A 19,284-nucleotide genomic window follows, 5' to 3' on the forward strand; every position below is an offset into this window, starting at 1 on the left:
TGGCCCTGGACAGAAGGAGATGCTAATGCAAAGGGAGTCTCCCAGTCAGGCTCAGGTGGAGGAGAGTGATTTCTCCCTGAATCCATATCCCCATGACGACCCCTCTGAGTTGACTGTAGGATCTGCCATGTGGCATTGGGACATGAAAGGTTGGGTTGGCCTTCTGGAGATTCACAGCTACCACAAATGAGTAGGGTCATCTCAAGTCACCCATCTGCAATCAAGCAAGCTGAGGTCTATAGGGGCATGGTAGCTCCAGGCAAAGCAGAGAGAAGTGTGGCCCAGCTGAGTTTGGCTCAAACATCTGAAGAGCTCTGAGCAAATGAAGGGTGGTTGTTCTGAAGCCATTACATAGACACAGATGAGCGACAGGTGACAAGAGCTCAGTCCTCAGGGAAGCCCACCTCAAAGCACTTCTCATAGAAGTTCTTCATCATGTTGGAGATGAAGTCTTTGGCCCTCTGGAAGTCTTCAGGGTCGATGCTTCCTGAGCCATCCAGAACAATAGCAATCTCAGTGCCTGGTGAAAATAAAGGAATAGGTCGGGAGTGGGTATGAGATTCGGGGCAGGAGGAAGGGCAGCATGTTCTGCCCTGGAAGGCACCCACCAACCTACCTACACACACATACACAAAATACTCATTCCTAAGGTTCAGTTCAGGGAAGAAGTGGGAAGCTCCTGAACGTGGGAGTTCTTACCTTAAGGGCAAAGAGACATCTAGACCCTGGTTCTGACTGCTATGGGAATCACTCTCATGGGGGAGAGGGACACCTCGGTTTTCCAACCTCTAAGATGAGCGAGGCCAGGTAGATGGCTCAGCTGACAAAGGAACTTGCTGCCAATCCTGATGACCTGAGTTTGATTCCTGAAACTTACATAGTAGTAAGGAGAGAACCGGCTCCTGCAAGGTGACCTCTAATCTCCACATGTGTGATACAGGTGTGTTTGGAGCATGAGTACACCCATGCCCATGCACAGTGAACAAATATGCAAACAAATAAATGTTAAAATTATGAGGAGACAGAGGCAGGACTTGCCCTATCTATAGGACCTAGCCACCGTTCCTCATCTTCAGGACATAGTCACTGTTCCCTGTCTTCTAGATCTGAAAACACCTAGATCCCAGAGGCCATTAGCTTGGGGGTTCATTATGGAGGCACCTAATCTGCCTCTTCTCACCAGCTTCCTCCTCTTCATCGTCCTCCTCTTCCTCCTCCACTGCCCGGGGTCCTCTAGCTGGTGCCTTATCCTCCCCTCTGCTGCCTCCTTTGCTTCTGTAGTAGTGACCGAGGTCCACATGGATGCCTGGATCCAGGAGTTTTTCTTTAAGAAACATACAGAGAAGACAGAGCCAGATGAAGCCTCCATGTACCGCCACCTGTCCTTGAAGCATCCTTTGTTCGGACAATGACCCTGAGTTTGCTTGTTCCATTCTGGGCCTTCACATCTGTCTGCCTCTGCTTTGAGTTGGTGTTTCTTATTGGATCCCTTTATGGCTGCCCAAGGCCAGAGAATCTCCAATCCTTACCAAGGTTAGAGAAGTAGACTTGGTCCAGGAAGTTCAAGCTGGGGCTCAGTAGGCTGCAGGCACCTGTGAGCTCGGAGTTAAGGCTCCTGGGCTGCCGGGCCTGTACCTGAATGCACACCTGGGGAGAGGCAGAAAGAAGGAGCAGGCAGGGTGAGTCGGTAGGCCCCATATTCCCTGGTCAGTCATTTCCATTCTAGAACTCAGCGGCTGAACTAGACAGAGGACAGAGGAACGGCTGTGTCCCTCCTCAGGGTCAGGAGTCAGTTGCTAGGGTCCAAAGTGCAGTCTGTGGGTGCTGGATCAGACTTGGGTAGATGGTCAGATGGCAGAGAGATGGCAGTGTAGCAATAGGACTGGCAACACCACCATCACCCACCGAGGCCAACACCAGCCTCCCCAAGGCCCTCTGGCCTCATGCCTATGTACTCACCAAAACACCATGGTGGTTCCGGGCCACTGTCACGCCCTGGTACCTGCCCTTTGGCATATAGATGTTCTCTGAAACAGTTAAGGCAGGGAAGGATGAAGGGATTTGGGGAGGTCAGGCCAAGGTCGGGGGCACAGGGCTGCTGATGTCAGCAGTCTCTAGACACTGGGGTTGGGGGTTCCACAGACCACAGTAGCTTGGGCATGCCAGGATGCAGTCCCCGTCCAGCCCCATTTACCATCCCAGCAAAGACCCTGGTGCCCAGTCTTGATATCATGGTAGGGATTCAGAAATGACTGTTACTTGGGGTTTGTCAAGGGGCCCCTGGTGTGTGTGTTGGGGGCTGCAGGTGCCTGCGAACTCTGAGTTAAGGCTGTGGGGCTGGCTGCGGGACCTGGACCTGGATGCATACATGGGGAGAGGGGCCCAGGAAGACTCCCAAAGTCAGTCTGAGCCTCCACACATATGAATGCCTGCTCGCCTACATGTGAACACACACAGAGACACATAAAAACGTGACTATATCGCTAACAAAGCACCATGGTGAGTAGTCAGTGAGTGTTGGTTCCAGATCTGTCATCAGGACTGATCAGGAGAGGCAGGCTGGGCTACGGGTGGGTGGCATGGACCTGGGCACTGGGGAGAAAAATCTCACTGTGGGGCTGGAGGTCAGGGGTAGTAGGGCTAGATCAGGCAGGACTGGCGTTGCAATGGCTTGGGCTGAGACATGGGAGACTCCTGAGGAGCACGCTAAGGAGGTGGAGTTGGCTTACCTACTGGATGGCAGGCAATTTCATCTGGAATGGTGGATCCGGCACATCGATACAGGGGTGCTGATGTCCTGTTAGTGCTGCGCCTGGTGACCAGGAGGCTGAGTGGGAGGGCAGACAGCAAAGACAAGCTGGCTGAGGGCTCCTTCCCCTTCCCTGTCTGCCCAGGTCCTGTCTTCCTATTCCTGCCTGAGGAGGAGGCCCAGACCTGAGAAAGACGGACAGCTCCCTAACCCAGGCCTCCAGACTCAGCATTATGGAGAAAGCACTTCCTCACCTCTGCTTCTACAGGGCTCCAGGCAGGAAGACAGTTCAGTGTAGCCCCTGACTGCCTGGAACCCTGTCTGCCTGTAACTCCTGTCTTCCTGTAACACCTGACTGCCCATAGCCCCTGTCTGTCTGCCACACACCCTGACAGGGTTTGGAGCATGTCTGGTGGTTAAAAAAAGGCTGCTGTCCTGTGTATGGAACTGGGGGGTGGGGGACCAGGAAGTATCAGTCACAATGCTGGGTCCTTGAGGGGCAAAGCCGGCTACAGCATTGGACCCGTCTGGCCTTAGCATTTCCTGACTAAGAACTGGTGTTTTGGAGACCTCATGAAGACAGCCTGAGTAGATTGTCAAACCTGCTGCAAATCTCTTGTCCCCCAACCCAAGTCCAAGAAGATGGCAGACGGGACAGAGTCAGCTTGAACATTCTCACTGTCCACGAGACTCGGTGGGGCCTGGGGCTTGGCTGGCCTGAGCCAGCAGGTGAGCGAGCAGCTCTGCTGGGGTTGGAAGCAGAGTGTGGTAGGGAAGGAGAGCCCAAGAGCGCCTTGGTAGTTAACAGCAAACCATGTCCGAGGACTTCGTGGGGGTGACAGGAAGCCATGGAGGGCTTTGTAAAGCGGAAGCACATGATCAGCCTATGCTTTTGAAAGGCCATGATGTGGCTGTGGTGGGCTGGGGGACAAGTTAGCAGAGGAGGGACAGACCGGGGTGCTGTCTCACTTCCTCAGCTCTTACCACTAGACACATTTTTTTTTTTTTGAGACAGGGCCACTCAGTGTAGCCCTGGCTGTCCTGGAACTTGCTCTGTAGACCAGGCTAGCCTCAAACACAGAAATCCACCTGCCTGTACCTCCTGAGTGCTGGGATTAAAGGCTATACCACCACACCCAGCTTAGAATAAGGATCAGGCATCTTTCCTTTTCCTGTTTGGTGGTGTTGAAGATTGAACCCAGGGTCTTGTGCATGCCAGGGAAGTCCTCTGCCGCTAACTCACTCTCTGACTCCTCCTTGTCTTTTATTTTTTTAAACCTGTCATCACAGCTCATAACCCAGGCAGGATCTGACCCCATCTCTACCTCTCCAACCTGCCCTGCTCCCCTAGAGAAAGACCTGCTGGTGTATGGCCTTTAACAAACTCTAGGTCCTAGTCCTTTCTTGCCTTTGGCCCTCTGGCTGGGCTGTCTTTTCTGCCTGAAACCCTGGCCTCTCACTCCCTAAAATGGCTCATTTCCCATCCCTGTAACCTCTCATATTGCTTTTTCTAAGTAGCCCCACCCTGCACCCCAGTACCCCTGCTTCTCATGATTTCCTGCTTAGAACTTGTCACCACCAGAGGGTAGCTTGCCTCCTTGTTTACCTACTTATCATCTGTCTCCTCCACTGAGTGAGTTCCCCAACAGTCTTGCCTACCTTGTTTGTCACGCAATTTCTGAGACCTAGGACACTACACAGTGTAGGGGCTCAGAAAACATCTGTTGAATAATTTACGTGACAGTACAGCTGAGGGGTTGATCTGGGGGTGGGGGTTGGACAGAGGGGTAGAAGAATAAAGCATTCCTGAGTCCCCAAATTAGGTCACTGCTCAACAACTCTGCCTCTCTTCCCAGGCTGTCATGGCCTCTGGCCCAGTATCCTTCCCCCTGCTCCCAATGGTAGATGTGCTCCCAACTGTGTTCCCCACCAGACCACCTGCAACAGCAAGGCTCTCCCCATCTTCAGCCCTTTGCTCAGACAGCTTTCTCAACCTGTGGTGCCTTTTACTCCCGTCTCCTGCAGAAGGACTTTCCTGGGCACCAGCTCTGCAGGAACTTCCCAAAGGAAGATACAACCTGACCCCCTCCAAGCCTCGAATAGCCCCTAACTCCTAGACTCCCACTCCTATCTCCAGTCTTCGTTTCCACCTTAGCTACGAGCTCCCAAGAGACCGCCACATGCAGCAATGCAGTCGGCACACCGCATACCCCCAAGACGGGCGCTATGACCTGAGACCCAGTCTGCGCTGCTCCCATCCCTTTTGTGGCTGGCAGCCTCCAAGTTTGCTGACTCGGCGATGAGCCAACGAGGTAAACACAGACTGAGCAGCTCTGACAGAGGACCGGCCATCCACTGACAGCCCCGGGTTCCCTATTCCACTCTGAAATAGGTGCAACCCCGGGACATCTCATCCATCTCCTGCCTTTCCTCAGCTCTAGTGGTCTGTCATCCCAGAGGCTTCCACACATCCTCCAGGGGAACCCTGCTTACAACCCACTCCACCCTTCTGCAGCAGTCAAGGCCTAGGGAACTGGCAGTCTTACTTAGTCTGCCATGCTTGAGAAAGTACAAGAGAGTTAAGAGGGACACGTTATCCTCACTGTGGGGATGGGTGGGAGTGGATGGCAGCCTGTTCTTCTCTCTATGGTGAGCTGGGCCAGTCAGTTGGCTCATTTCCTGCCCCTGCAGCAGGCCCAGAAACCCAGAATTGTCTCCACCACATCCTCCCGCTGACATTGCAAACCCTCTAGCCCTCCTCTGCCTGAGCAGGTGTTCAGGGAGGTGCTCACGAGCCCCACTAGGTTCCCAATCTCTTGACAGCTTCCAGCACGCTAGGCATTGAGGGCTTTAAATGCAAACACTCCCTTCCCATCTACCTTGGCCTTCGGGCCTCTAAGGGAGGAGAATTAAGTCTGTGAGCCTAGGCCTGGTAAGAGACCCACTACTAGTGGTGGTGGTGGTGGCAGAAAGTGGTGGTGGGGAGGTAGAAGGTGGAGGAGAAGGTGGAAGGTGGAGATGCTCACAGATGACTTGAGTGGGACTCCTTTATGTCGTGTAAACAGTCTGGAGAACAAATGCAAGCACAACCTCCCTTTCTAGGCCTGATCAAATAAATCCAGCTGCCCGTGGAGTAGAAGCGCCAGGGAATTCGCCCACATGCTCACCACTGGCCCTGTTCATACCATGCAAAACTCCAGCCTCAGACAGCACCATGGCTGAAGGACCTAATGCTGTTGGAGGGTTGCTGGATGAAGTGGGTTGTTTGTCTCATCTACAGCAAATTGAAAACCAGCAGAACTAAACTACAGAGACACAGCGTGTGTGTACCTGTGTCGTGGGGTGGGCGGTGACTCAGTCAGGAGGTGTCTGGTACAGAACACGGGGCTCCCAGGAGACTTGCCTGCTGCTCTTTGCCCATTTTGTTATTGCTTTTCTTTTTCTTTTTTAGACACAGTCTGTCTCTCTGTATAGCCCTCGCTGTCCTGGAACTCACTGAGTAGACCAGGCTGAACCTTGAACTCCCAGAGATACCCCTCCTCTGCTTACAGAGTGCTGGGATTAAAGGTGTGTGCTGCCTACCGTACCAGGCTGCCCTAGTGTTTTTGATCCAGATGCTGTTCATGACGACGGCTTGTTTTATGAATGTGCATTGAGCTGGACATTGATGACGTGTGAGCTTTCACGTAAGATTTATGTCAATACAAAGTTACCACCAAACAAAACAAAACTAATAAATGTCAAATTTTTTTTGTTTTGTTTTTGAGACAGAATCTCACCATGCAATTCTAACTGCCCTGGAACTTGCTATGTAGACCAGGCTGGCCTTGAACTCACAGAGATCCGCCTGCCTCTACCTCCCAAGTGCTGAGATTAAAGGCATGCGCCACCACACCTAGCCCAAACATCAATTTCCAATTCATCTTCTTAAAGCCAAAATCTTTTGACAACGTTCTCGCTGTTCCTGCCTCACACCCTGCTAGATGTTCTGGACCCTCCGTGCGGTGGTGATGAGGTTTCAGCCCACCTTTCCCATCTTATTCTTCATGGCTCTCAGTCTCAGCCACTGGACATTGTCTTAGCCGCCTCCCTGGCTCGGGGTAGGCTCCAGGCTTTTAGCCAAGCTCTTCTCTCTGCCTGAACTCTTTTCTCTCAACCCTTATCAAGCCAACTTTTATCACCCCAAGTCCTGGCACAGACACTGAAGCTGGCCTTTGTTCAAGCTCTGGAAGCACCAGAGGGTCCCACCACAACTGTTAGTGTTGTTATCATTGTGAGACTTGTGTCCTTCATGAGCCCAGCAGCTGTCGAGGACAGAAGCCACATCGTGGTCTCTTTTGGGAGGATGTGGGAGACAGAGTCTCACTCTGTAGCCCTAGATGGCCTGGAATTCACTATGTAAACCAGGCTGTCCACAAACTCACAGGGCTCTGCCTGTCTCTGCTTGAGTGCCGAGATTCAAGGTTTGTGACACCAATCTGGCCCCCTCTTTGTTTTAATCCACAAATTTTGTCTAGCACCAGATAGATGCTGTATGAATATTTGTTGAATAATGAAATGAACTTGCCCTTACCACTTAAGTCTACTGAGGAGCTCCCTGCCACCAACCGAGATCTTACAGTTTACAAGCCGTACATGCCAATAGATGTGCGCTATTTTAGACTCTAATAATGATATTTCAGTTAAGAGGGCACAGCTATGAACCACATGAATCTATCACTGACCATATAAACAACGATATTAAATCTTTTCACTCCAGCAATGAGAAACCCAGGGTTGACAAAGGGATCTGAGCCTGCTTTGTGGGTGTGGCCAGGGTGACACCCAAGACCGAGGGGGCCCTTTTGCACTAGCTGCTACTCCCCATGTACTCCCCACTAGGCGGCGTGGCTCTGCTCAGCCAGGAGCTCTTCTCGCTGCTGCAAGTCTGGGCTCACTTTTACAGGTAGGTATAAAGAAAACTCCCAGGCTGGAGGTATAGTTCAGTGGCAGAGAGCCTGCCTAGCCCATGTGAGACCCTGGATTTGATTCCCAGTACCACCTGTCCAAATTATTTTTTGAAGATTTATTTATTATTTGTTTGTTTATTTGTGTGGTGTGTGTACATGTGTGTGCGCGCACATGTGCATATGCATGTGTGCATGTGTGTGTTGTGAGGCATCTCTCCAGCTCCCATCCCCACTTTTGCTCTAAAAAAAACAAAAACAAAAACAAAAACAAAAACAAAAACAAAAAAAACCCAGACTGGCAAGATAAAGGCACCTACGACCAAGCCAGATGACCTGAGTTCTATCCCCAGGAAAATAAAATGCATAAGTAAAATACAATTAAGAAAATCAAACCCTTGATTACTGAGAAGAAAGAGAGCAGATGAGGTGGAACATGGACAGCAGCCGCCGGAGGCTGGGCTCGAGCCTGGCTCCATGGTAGAGCGAGCCCAGAAACAAGCCCTACTGCCTTCATTGGGAAAGAGTGGTGGAGGGCTGGGCATGGCAACACATGCCTTATCCCAACACCGGAAGGCAGATGCAGCAAGATCTCTTTGAGTTTGAGGCCAGCCTGGTCTACATAGAGAGCTACAGGACAGTCAGGGCTATACAGACAGTGTCTCAAAAAAAAAAAAAAAAAAAAAAAAAGGCAGAGGCTAACCAAGGTGGTATGGCCTAGGCCCATAACCCCAGACTTGCGGAAGTAGAGACAGTAGAATCAGGAGTTTGTTTGAGGTTGAGCTATGTAAGACCTTGTCTCAAAGCCCCTCTCCCCCTCAAAAGAGGGTGGAATGGGGTAGGGTGGAAGGAGGAATGATCACTTTAGATTAAATTAAAAGACACTATATACAATCCAAGATCCATAACTGGATCCTGACTATGAAGCAACATTGCTCATAGACAAGTTGCTTATTGGTGGAGACTGCTTGCTTAGTATGCAAGAGGTTCTGGGTTCAAGTCTCAGAACATGAACAAGAACAAAAATAAAATAAAAAAATAATCTCCATGAACAATAAAGAAGGAAAGAAAGAAAGAGAAAGAAAGAAAGAAAGAAAGAAAGAAAGAAAGAAAGAAAGAAAGAAAGAACCTAAGTTACAGGAAATGAAAATGGATCACAGATAGGACTTTACACATGAGCTTCTCCTCTACCTAGATCTGCCCCTGCCTCAGTGCTCAACAAGACCCCTATCTGTAGAAGACATATTTGACCCACTATCACCAGGAACCCTACCTGACCAAAAGGGACTGGGTCGGTGGGGGGGGGGGGGAGAAGCATTGTCTGCTTAGCTCAGTGTTCCATTCCCAGGGCCTAAGCCGGGCGATGGTGGCGCACGCCTTTAATCCCAGCACTCAGGAGGCAGAGGCAGGCGGATCTCTCTGAGTTCGAGACCAGCCTGGTCTACAGAGCTAGTTCCAGGGCAGGCTCCAAAGCCACAGAGAAACCCTGTCTCGTAAAACAAACAAACAAAAAAAAATTCCCAGGGCCTAGCACACAGTGAAGGGGCTTAGCACACAGTAGGTGCTTCATCAGACTCTGGACTGAATAATAACCTGCCTTCTCACCACATTTCCAGGCTGAACACAATGCTAGTTTCACTGGTTTGACCTGCTTTCCATTTCACGCAATCACACCGTATTTATTCTTCTGGTCTTTCATGTTACAATCACTGCCACTGTCGGTGTCTCCATGTCAGGGCTAGGAGCAAAGCTCAGTAGTAATAGCTTAGCATTCTTTTTTTTTTTTTTTTTTTTTTTTTTTTTTTTTTTTTATTTTCAAGACAGGGTTTCTCTGTAGCTTTTGGTTCCTGTCCTGGAACTAGCTCTTGTAGACCAGACTGTCCTCAGACTCACAGAGATCTGCTTGCCTCTGCCTCCCGAGTGCTGAGATTAATGGCGTGCGCCACCACCGCCCGGCTTAGCTTAGCATTATTGATGCCCTGCATTCAATTCAGTTCTCAGCTTCACACACGCACCCACGTGTGTGCACGCATGCACGCGTACACACACACACACACACACACACACACACACACACACCCTGGGGCAGGGGTCCCTGGGTAGAGCGTGTGCTTAGAATGTGTAAGATCCCGGGTTCAGTCCCAAGCACCACACTGCTCTTTCCTCTCACATGGGCCTGTGTGTCTCTCTAGAGCTGGTCCGTGGGGTGTAACTGCTGAGCCCAAGGCCACTGTGCATCCTCTGACCACCAGACATGACCACGCTGTTGTCCAAGGCAGCAACGCCAACACACCCCCATGTATTCCTGTTTCACCACATTCTCACTGGCACAGCGCTCTCAGAACTGACCGTTCTTGCTCAGTCAAGGGTGGACACAGATAATATTTTTAAGATACAAGGCAATGGCTTGTTATCATAGCTCAATTTGGCCAGAACCCATGTAAAGAAAGCCCTTTGGGTCCATTTTCTCAAACAGTGCTACGACAACCCTGTGAGTTCCGGAAATCACCAGTCAGAGGGGAGAAACTAAGGCTTGGGGCTCAGCGCCTCACTAAGCTTGCTGAGTGCGTACAGGGAAGTGCCTCTGCCAAGACCCCCACAACAATGAACTCTTTATTTTTTATTAAAAAAAAATTTTTTTTGAGACAGGGTCTCACTGTATAGCCCTGGCTGTCCTGGAACTCACTCCGTAGACCAGGCTGGCCTCAAACTCACAGAGATCCACCTGCCTCTGCCTCCCGAGTGCTGGGATTAACAGTGTGCACTACCACTGCCTGGTAAAGTTTTGTTCATTTTTTTTTAATTATTTGACAATGAACTCTTAACCTCTATGGCTGACCCTCGTAGTTTCCATTTTTCCTTCAATTGTTTATTTACTAATTGTCTCTCTCCAACTTTTCTATGTTGGACACATGTAACTTATAAGTCAGAAAAGACCCTCAGTGAATTTCATTTTAAAGTATTATTTAAGGTCCCCTTCCCTAACCAGCACAGGGGCTCTGTGAGCTCCACAGGTTGGTCTGGGGGTCACAGTGCCCACCTTTCTCTCTTTGGCTGTGTGCCATCCACAAAGTGGAAGTCGTGCTATGGCGGCTATGAGGTGCCATGTGGCAGCCTTCTCTGGGGTGCACCGCAGGCATCGTGGAGGCCACCCAAGATGGCCTCACCCTTCCACCTGGTAGCCCCACTCACCAGGTCTGGTTGGTGCTGGGGTCTTGATGCAGAAAGGAACTGAGCATAGGAGGTTCACCTGGCCTAAGCGCTGTGACCCAGGGCCGGGCCACATCCACATTGAAGGCTCCCAGCGGCATCAGGCCTGTGAACAAAAGAGAAACATCTGATAAAGCCGCACACTGTGGAGGCTGTGGCTCTACCTGTGCCTGCTGTCAGCCCGATAGGTCCTGTGGTGTCAGCATCACCTCCATGAAGGCCTTTCCCATTGGAGAGGGAATATCCGGATGTGGGGGTGTCTGACCCAGGGCCGCTGGTCCCCATCCTAAGCCAAGCTGCTCTAGTCCCAGAGAAGACAACCTCTGAGGAGCACTACCCATCGCTTACACTTCCTGCTTTGTGATGGCCACGCCAGTCACGTGGCTCATACTGTGACCCGCACCAAATTAATGGGGAACCAGAGCCCCCCAGAGAAGGCCTATACTATATCCCTTCACGTGACCCAGGAGGAAACACAGTGTCTTCAAAATACCTTCTAAGAATGTTCAATAGAGTTTGGTTCCTTACCAACCCTGAACTGGAAACAAGCCAAATGGCGCCAGAGGGCGAACTGATGAAGTACCGATGTCCTCACACGATAGAATACTACTAATCGGGAGTGAGAAGGAATGAACCGAGGCATACAGCAACATGAGAGGGTGGACCTCAGCTCAGCGTGCTCAGGAAAAAACTTAAAGGCCTTAGAACCACAAAGAGCCGGGTGGTGGTGGCAGAGGCCTTTAATCCTAGCACTTGGGAGGCAGAGGCAGGTGGATCTCTGTGACTTTCAGGACAGCTAGGACTGTTACACAGAGAAACTCTGTCTGGACAAATTCAATGCAATGCCCATCAAAATCCCAGCAAAAAATTTCGAAGATCTTGAAAGAATGGTACTTAACTTCATATGGAAAAGCAAAAAACCCAGGATGGACAAAACAATCCTGTACAATAAAAGAACTTCTGAAGGCATCACAATCCCTGACTTCAAACTCTACTACAGAGCTACAGTACTGAAAACAGCCTGGTACTGGCATAAGAACAGACAGGAGGACCAATGGAACTGAATAGAAGACCCGGATATCAATCCACACATCTTCGAAAACCTATCTTTGACAAAGAAGCAAAAATTATCAAATGGAAAAAAGAAAGCATATTTAACAAGTGGTGCTGGCATAAATGGATATCAACATGTAGAAAAATGAAAATAGACCCATATCTATCACCATGCACAAAACTCAAGTCCAAATGGATCAAAGACCTCAACATAAAGCCAGCCCTGCTGAACTTTATAGAAGAGAAAGTGGGAAGTACACTTGAGCGCATTGTCATAGAGAACCACTTCCTAAATAGAACCCCAGCAGCACAGACAAAACAACAGTCTACAGAATGAGAAAAGATCCTCACTAATCCCATATCAGACAGAGGGCTGATCTCCAAAATATACAAAAAACTCAAGAAGTTGGACACTAAAAGATCACATAATCCAATAAAAAAAAATGGAGTACAGACCTAAACAGAGAACTCTCAACAGAGGAATCTAAAATGGCTGAAAGACACTTAAGGAAATGCTCAACATCCTTAGTCATCAGAGAAATGCAAATAAAAACAACTCTGAGATTCCATCTTACACCTATAAGAATGGCCAAGATCAAAAACACTGAAGACAACTTATGCTGGAGAGGTTGTGGGGAAAAGGGAACACTTCTGCATTGCTGGCAGGAATGCAAGCTGGTACAACCCCTTTGGATGTCAGTGTGGCAATTTCTCCGAAAATTAGAAAACAACCTTCCGCAAAACCCAATAATACCACTTTTGGGTATATATCCAAAGGATGCTCAATCGTGCCACAAGGACATGTGCTCAACTATGTTCATAGCAGCTTTGTTTGTCATAGCCAGAACCTGGAAACAACCTAAATGCCCCTCGACCGAAGAATGGATAAGGAAAATGTGGTACATTTACACAATGGAGTACTACACAGCAGGAAAAAATAATGACATCTTGAATTTTGCAGGAAAATGGATGGAGCTAGAAAACATTATTTTGAGTGAGGTAACACAGACACAGAAAGACAATTATCACATGTACTCATTCATAGGTGGTTTTTAAACATAAAGCAAAGAAAACTAGCTTACAAACCACAATCCCAGAGAACTTAGACAACAATGAGGACACTAAGAGAGACTTACATAGATCTAACCTACATGGGAAGTAGAAAGTAGAAAAAGACAAGATCTCTTGAGTAAATTGGGAGCATGGGGACCTTGGGGGAGGATTGAAGCGGGGAGGGGAGAGGCAGGGAGGAGAGCAGAGAAAAATGTAGAGCTCAATAAATATCAATTAAAAAAAGATGTGTACCACTACCACCTGGCTAAAACCCATCTTGTTGGGGGAAATGACATTTACCCTGAATTGAGTGTCAATGTAATTATGGTTTCTTGTGTACTAGAGATTGTATTACGCCAGAACCCCCCCCAATTGTACTGTGTTTAAAATTTATTGGGAATAAACCACCTACATCAGAAAAAAAATACATAAGAACCCAGGGGGTTGCTCATACATGATAGGATGGATAGATAGATATGAAGAATCAAATAGAAAAATATTCAGAACTGTAAAATATAACTGCCTAATATCTCAGTTTTTCCTTTTCATTAAAATTTGTAGAAACAAACCAGGCATAGCAGCCCATGCCTTTAATTCCAGCACTCAGGAGTCAGAGGCAGGCGGATCTCTGTGAGCTTGAGACCAGCCTGGTCTACAGTGTGTGTTCCAGAACAGCTAGAAGAACTACATAGTGAGAACCTATCTCAAAAGACCCCCCTTCAAAAAAATGGTGGGACAAATTGAAATTGACTCATTCTCCCCAACAGGCCATCCTAATTCTCATACCAATAACAGAATACATTTATTTCCCGAAGTGTTTTATGCCTTGTTGGAAAACCATATCCCACCATCCTATTCCAAAACCAGGGATGAACGTCAGTGCTAGAGCATCTGTCTAGTGTGTGTGAGGCCTGAATTCAATTCCCGCACAAAAGTAAAATTAAATGAAGCACTTGGCTTATGTCAACTAACACATTTTATTTTGCTATCAGAAAAAAAATTGTCTGGGCATCTTGGATTTGATAGAATATAATACAAAATATGCATGTAAAAAGTAATGGGAGAATAATCTTCCAATAAGTAAATGTTTATTTTCTAGTAGAGATTTTAAGAGCAAATCAAAATAATTATACAAGGGTAGATTTATAAACTATGCTGTCTTGGGTACGGGGAATGGAAAGGTGGATATGTACATAACCCTAATTTTTCTTCAGTAGGAAGGTACAGTGATTTTTAATATGCATGACTCCAGTAACATCACTTCAAAATCTAGAAGGCAAAAACCTGACTGGAATTAAAACATTACAGATGCCACAACCAAAGGAGGCTTCAACAAGACTTTCAAGTTACCTATAAAACAGACAGAAACAGAGCATCAGGGACACAGCTCTGACCAACTGACAAGCTTGACCTAATCAACCAACCAACAGAACACATTCCTAACAATGGAAAAGCAGCTATTTTTTTTTTTCAAACACATGTAAAGGATTTGGCAAAGTTGACCAATACTGACAGATGAAAACAATTCAAAATATGTTCTTTGACCATAACAGAATTAAAATCAATAACCAAAAGAAAGCTGGAAGAGCTGTTTCTTAGAAATTAAATGGTGCACCTCTTTACAGTTTCCTCTTTTTACTTTTGTAGCCACGAATTACGTTTTTAATATATAAAATTTATACAAATGGATCAATAAAACTAAAATATCAGGAGCTGGAGAGATGGCTCAGCAGTGAAGAACACTGACTGCTCTTGCAGAGGACCAAGGTTCAATTCCCAGCACCCACATGGCAGCTAACAAACCATCTATAACACTAGTTCTAGATCTGATGTCCTTTTCTGACCTCTGTGGGCACCAGGCACACATATGTGTGAAACACACATCATACTCATAAAGAAAGTCTAAACCGGGTGGTGGTGGTAGACGCCTCTAATCCCAGCTCTCAGGAGGCAAAAGCAGGCTGATCTCTGTGTGTTCAGGGTCAGCCTGGTCTACTAGAGCGAGTTCCAAGACAGCTAGGGATGTTACATAGAGAAACCCTGTCTCGAAAAACCAAAATAAATAAATAAATAATAAGTCTAAAAGATAAGCTCCTAAAACTAAACTATTAAGTAAAATGGCCAAACCTCAAAAGTATGCAATTAACATAAAACTAATTTATCTAATATTAAAAACATTCAATTTTAGTCATATACTAACAAACTAATATTTCTACTTACCAGCAAAAACATTACATTTTGCACTGTTTTCTCATTAATATCGTATCACTGTAAGAATTTATAATATAAGCTACACTATTTTAACGACCCCAGCCAACACATCCTCTGAGAACTGCAGCTCAGAAGGGGCCTAGATTGGTTATAAGCTAGAGTCGCAGAGGAAATCACAACGGAAATGCTGAGAGCTTAGATTGACAGATGAGAAATCAGAACCTGCAGGACACAGTAAAGCAGTGATTACAGGAACTGCACAGCCTGACACACGCTCAGAGAACAGAGGCTGAGGATGGTGGCACAGGCCTGCAGTCTGGACACTTGGAAGATGAAGACTGGAGAATCAGGAGTTCTGTGCTATCCTCAGCTACAATAGGAGCACAAGGTTAGCCTGGGCTACATGCAGCCCCATCTTAAAAAAAAAAACAAATTATAAAACAATTAAAAAAAACAAAAATCAAATTACACATACACACACAAAAAGAAGGAAGGCGAGAAGGAGGAGGGAAAGAAGGGGATATAGAGCAAGGATATATAGCAAGGTTAGATCTGTAAACTATGCTAGCTTTAGTACAAAGAGTGGAACAATATATGTGCACACAATTCTATTCCCCCACCCCTGTTATAGATGGAAAACTTCCACAGAAATCTGATGGAGACTCTAGCCAATTATATATACACAAATGAGAGAGAGAGAGAGAGAGAGAGAGAGAGAGAGAGAGAGAGAGAGAGAGAGAGAGAAAAGAGGAGGAAGAAAGGGAGGGAGGAAGGAAGGAAAAGCCACAGACTAAGAGAACATAATTACAACACACATTCACAAAAGATTCATTTCAGAATAGGAAAGGGTTTCTACAAATCACTATGAAATAAAAACACAAAGACTAACGTAAGAAGATTTCACAAGAGTTTATCCGAGCAGCTGTCAGTCACCTAAGATGTTCATAATTAGCTGTCAGAGAAAGGCAAAGTAAGAGCATCATGTGATTCGGCTGGAAGCGAACACAGACAAGTGCTGGTGATGATGGAGAGCAGCCAGGACTCCTGAAACATTGTGAGGGCCTTGTTTGCATTGCATCTTTTTTTCTTTTTGACTTTTCGAGACAGGGTTTCTCTGTAGCTTTGGACTCTGTCCTGGAACTAGCTCTTGTAGACCAGGTTGGCCTCGAACTCACAGAGATCCACCTACCTCTGCCTCCTGAGCGCTGGGATTAAAGGCGTGTGCCACCACCACCTGACTTTGTTTGCATCTTAATATGAATACACTCACTGTTAAAAAGACAATTTGAGACTGATATTCATAGAGACATGGTATGAAATGGTTCAAACAACTCATTTTGTTAGCTGATAGATTGTGGCCGTGGTAGAGAGCGCCACATTCTTCAGAATGAAGGGTTTATGGGCAAATGTTATTTGCAATGAAATGAGGTTCCTGAGCCACTGACATGCAAATGAGTCTTCCAGGGCTGTTCGTGTCAATTCTGCTTGTTTGCATACATGTGTATATGTATTTACACATGTCGGGGGCACATGCATGTGTATGCAGACATGCAGAGCCTGAAATAGACATCAAGTGTCTGTCTTCCTTGATCGCTCACTTTAGATATTAAGGCTGGGTCTCTTGGTGAAACTGGAGCTAAACTGCTCCTTGTCTCTCTGCCTTCTGTGCTTCTGTGTGGAGCTTACAAGAGAGGTTGCCACACCCACCTGACTTCCATGTGGCTTCTGGGGTTCTGAATTCCGTGTCCTCACACTTAACAAATGCTTTGCTCACGGAGCCAGCTGTCTCCTAATCCCATTTTTGCCTTTTTTTTTTCTTTTTAGTTTTTCGAGACAGGGTTTCTCTGTAGCTTTGGAGCCTGTCCTGGAACTAGCTCTTGTAGACCAGGTTGGCCTCGAACTCACAGAGATCCGCCTGCCTCTGCCTCCCTAGTGCTGGGATTAAAGGCTTGTGCCACCACCGCCAGGCTTTTGCCTTTTTCTTTTGTTCTGTTAGTTTGTTTGTTGTTGTTGTTGTTGTTGTTTTGCCTTGTTTTGATACAGGTCTCTCTCGTAATCCCTGGCTGTCCTAGAACTCACCATAGACCAGGCTGACCTTGAACTCCTACTCCCAACTCTGACTCTCAAGGGCCCGGATTACAGGTTTGTAATGCCCAGGCACACCTGAGGATCCTAAGCCACAGATTCTGAATTAAGAGGACAGGGAAGGGCCTGAGGGCCTAGCAAGCCTCATTATTATGACTATGTCTACAGCTGGCAGGTCCTCAGACCCCCTCTGGAAGTTTAAAAGAGGGAGAGCGAAAGCAACTCAGCTGGTGTGCGGGAATTTTGACAGCTCCGTCTCAAGTGTGGCGCACAGCTGAGCTTGCTGCAGTTACCCTGTACACCTTCGAACAGGTTTGAAATCTTGTCATGAAAACCCTTCCACTGGCTTGATTCTCAGTCCTTCTGTCTGAATCTGTGACAGGGGATCCAAGAAAAAACAGATTCAGTTTACCTTATATTTTCCCTACTCTAAACCCTCCTGTGACCTCAGATACATCTTTTTTACAGGTGTGTGTGTGTGTGTGCATGTGCATGTTTGTGTGGTATGTGTGCATGTGTGCCCCTGTGTATGGAATTCAGAGACTGACGTCACGTGTCTTCCTCCATCACTCCCCACCTTACTTTTGAGAACCTGGTGCTCATCACCTCCTAGACTAGTCGGATGGAAACTCTGTGGACCCCATCTGACTCTGCACCTCCGACCCCAGTTTTGGAGTCACAGAAACATGCCTCCACCCCCAGCTTTTATGAGGTTGCTGGAGGTCTGAATTCAAGTTCTCTTGCTTAGAGGCAAAGGCAGGTAGATCACCTCTGTGAGTTCAAGGCTAGCCTGGTTTACCCAGTGAGTTGCAGTCCATCCAGGGCTACACGGTGAGATGTGTGCTAAAGAAATAAAAAGGAAAGAACCCAAGTCCTATGCTTGCACAGCAAGCACTTTCCTCCTGAGCCACCTCCCAGCCCCATGCGCCCACATCCCATTCCTTTATCTTGACCTTCACCTTGCCCAGAATAATTCCTGCTAATTCATAAAAGTGCACGACACCGTATTATTAAGGTCATTAAAATTATGAAGCAGAAAAAAAATGGACAGAAGGAAATTGGCTTTTTATTTTTTTTAATGCAAGAATCCGATTAAACCAGGAAGGAGATCAGCCAGTAACTGGCGTGGCCAATGGTGAATCCTTCCTAAGCCAATCCCACTTTCGGCTCTGGACACAGCTCCAGGTCCCAATAGATGCTTAGCAACATTTTGGCCGGATGAGTGGAGATCATTCAATGTCACTCACGACGACTTCAATTCAGGAAAAAGAAACTGTTTTGGCGGGAGGCAGTGGTGGATCTCTATGAGTTTGAAGCCAGCCCGATCTACTTAGAGAGCTGAGGGACAGCCACGGCTACATAGAAGGGCTCTGTTTCAAAAAACAAAGCACACTGTCGCTTTTACTTAAGCCAAGATACATTTCCTTGAAGGCTGGCTTAGGGAGAGCACAAGAGACTCAAGCTTCCCACAGCTGCTGTTCATCTCCTCTCTACCGCTAGCCTGGAGCAACACAGAGAACACAAGCACACCACGCCTTCACCAGTGCTTGGGAGATCACACACCCGCTCTGGGAACCAGACAGAGGCATCAGAGCCTCTGTACTCCTTCCCCCAAGTGCAGCACATGTACTATGGCGCTCAGGACATGAAATCCTAAAATATGATGGCGGGAGACCTGAAGGGACCCTCCAAAACATACTTCTGTAGTTCCTCAGAACGACAGGCACAGTGCGCATGGTAGCTCTGAAAACTCTTTTTGCTAAAAATAGAAACCATTTTACATCTGGAAAGGAAACCCTCCTGAGAGGAGCAGCCTCAGGAAGAGGTGAGTTTTAGACTGGAAGGCACTGGCTGCATCGCCCACCTTTCCCCCACCCTCTCAGAAGGACGTCAAGCCCCAGGCAGGCCCAGGTCCCTGCTCTTTTTTGGCAGCTCAGGGTACTAGATAAGCCACCATCTGCTCCTAGGTCTGACCTT

General features: G+C 47.4%; 1 protein-coding gene across 2 annotated transcripts in view; it reads right to left on the reverse strand.

The window, feature by feature from the left end:
- Window positions 1-19,284, reverse strand: part of Itgae (integrin subunit alpha E) — a 57,327-nt gene that overhangs the window by 32,588 nt on the left and 5,455 nt on the right. For both annotated transcript variants that reach the window (XM_050162821.1, XM_050162819.1), the window contains exons 2-7: window positions 10,888-11,011; window positions 2,730-2,827; window positions 1,960-2,027; window positions 1,530-1,647; window positions 1,181-1,324; window positions 405-520 (exon numbers count right to left, since the gene is read on the reverse strand). In XM_050162821.1, coding sequence (XP_050018778.1) covers window positions 405-520; window positions 1,181-1,324; window positions 1,530-1,647; window positions 1,960-2,027; window positions 2,730-2,827; window positions 10,888-11,011 — 668 coding nt within the window. The remainder of the gene's footprint in view (window positions 1-404; window positions 521-1,180; window positions 1,325-1,529; window positions 1,648-1,959; window positions 2,028-2,729; window positions 2,828-10,887; window positions 11,012-19,284) is intronic.

The sequence above is a fragment of the Alexandromys fortis genome, unplaced genomic scaffold (assembly GCF_014885135.2).
Source record: "Alexandromys fortis isolate MF-2015 unplaced genomic scaffold, M_Fortis_MF-2015_v1.1 scaffold_84, whole genome shotgun sequence".
Lineage (NCBI taxonomy): Eukaryota > Metazoa > Chordata > Mammalia > Rodentia > Cricetidae > Alexandromys > Alexandromys fortis.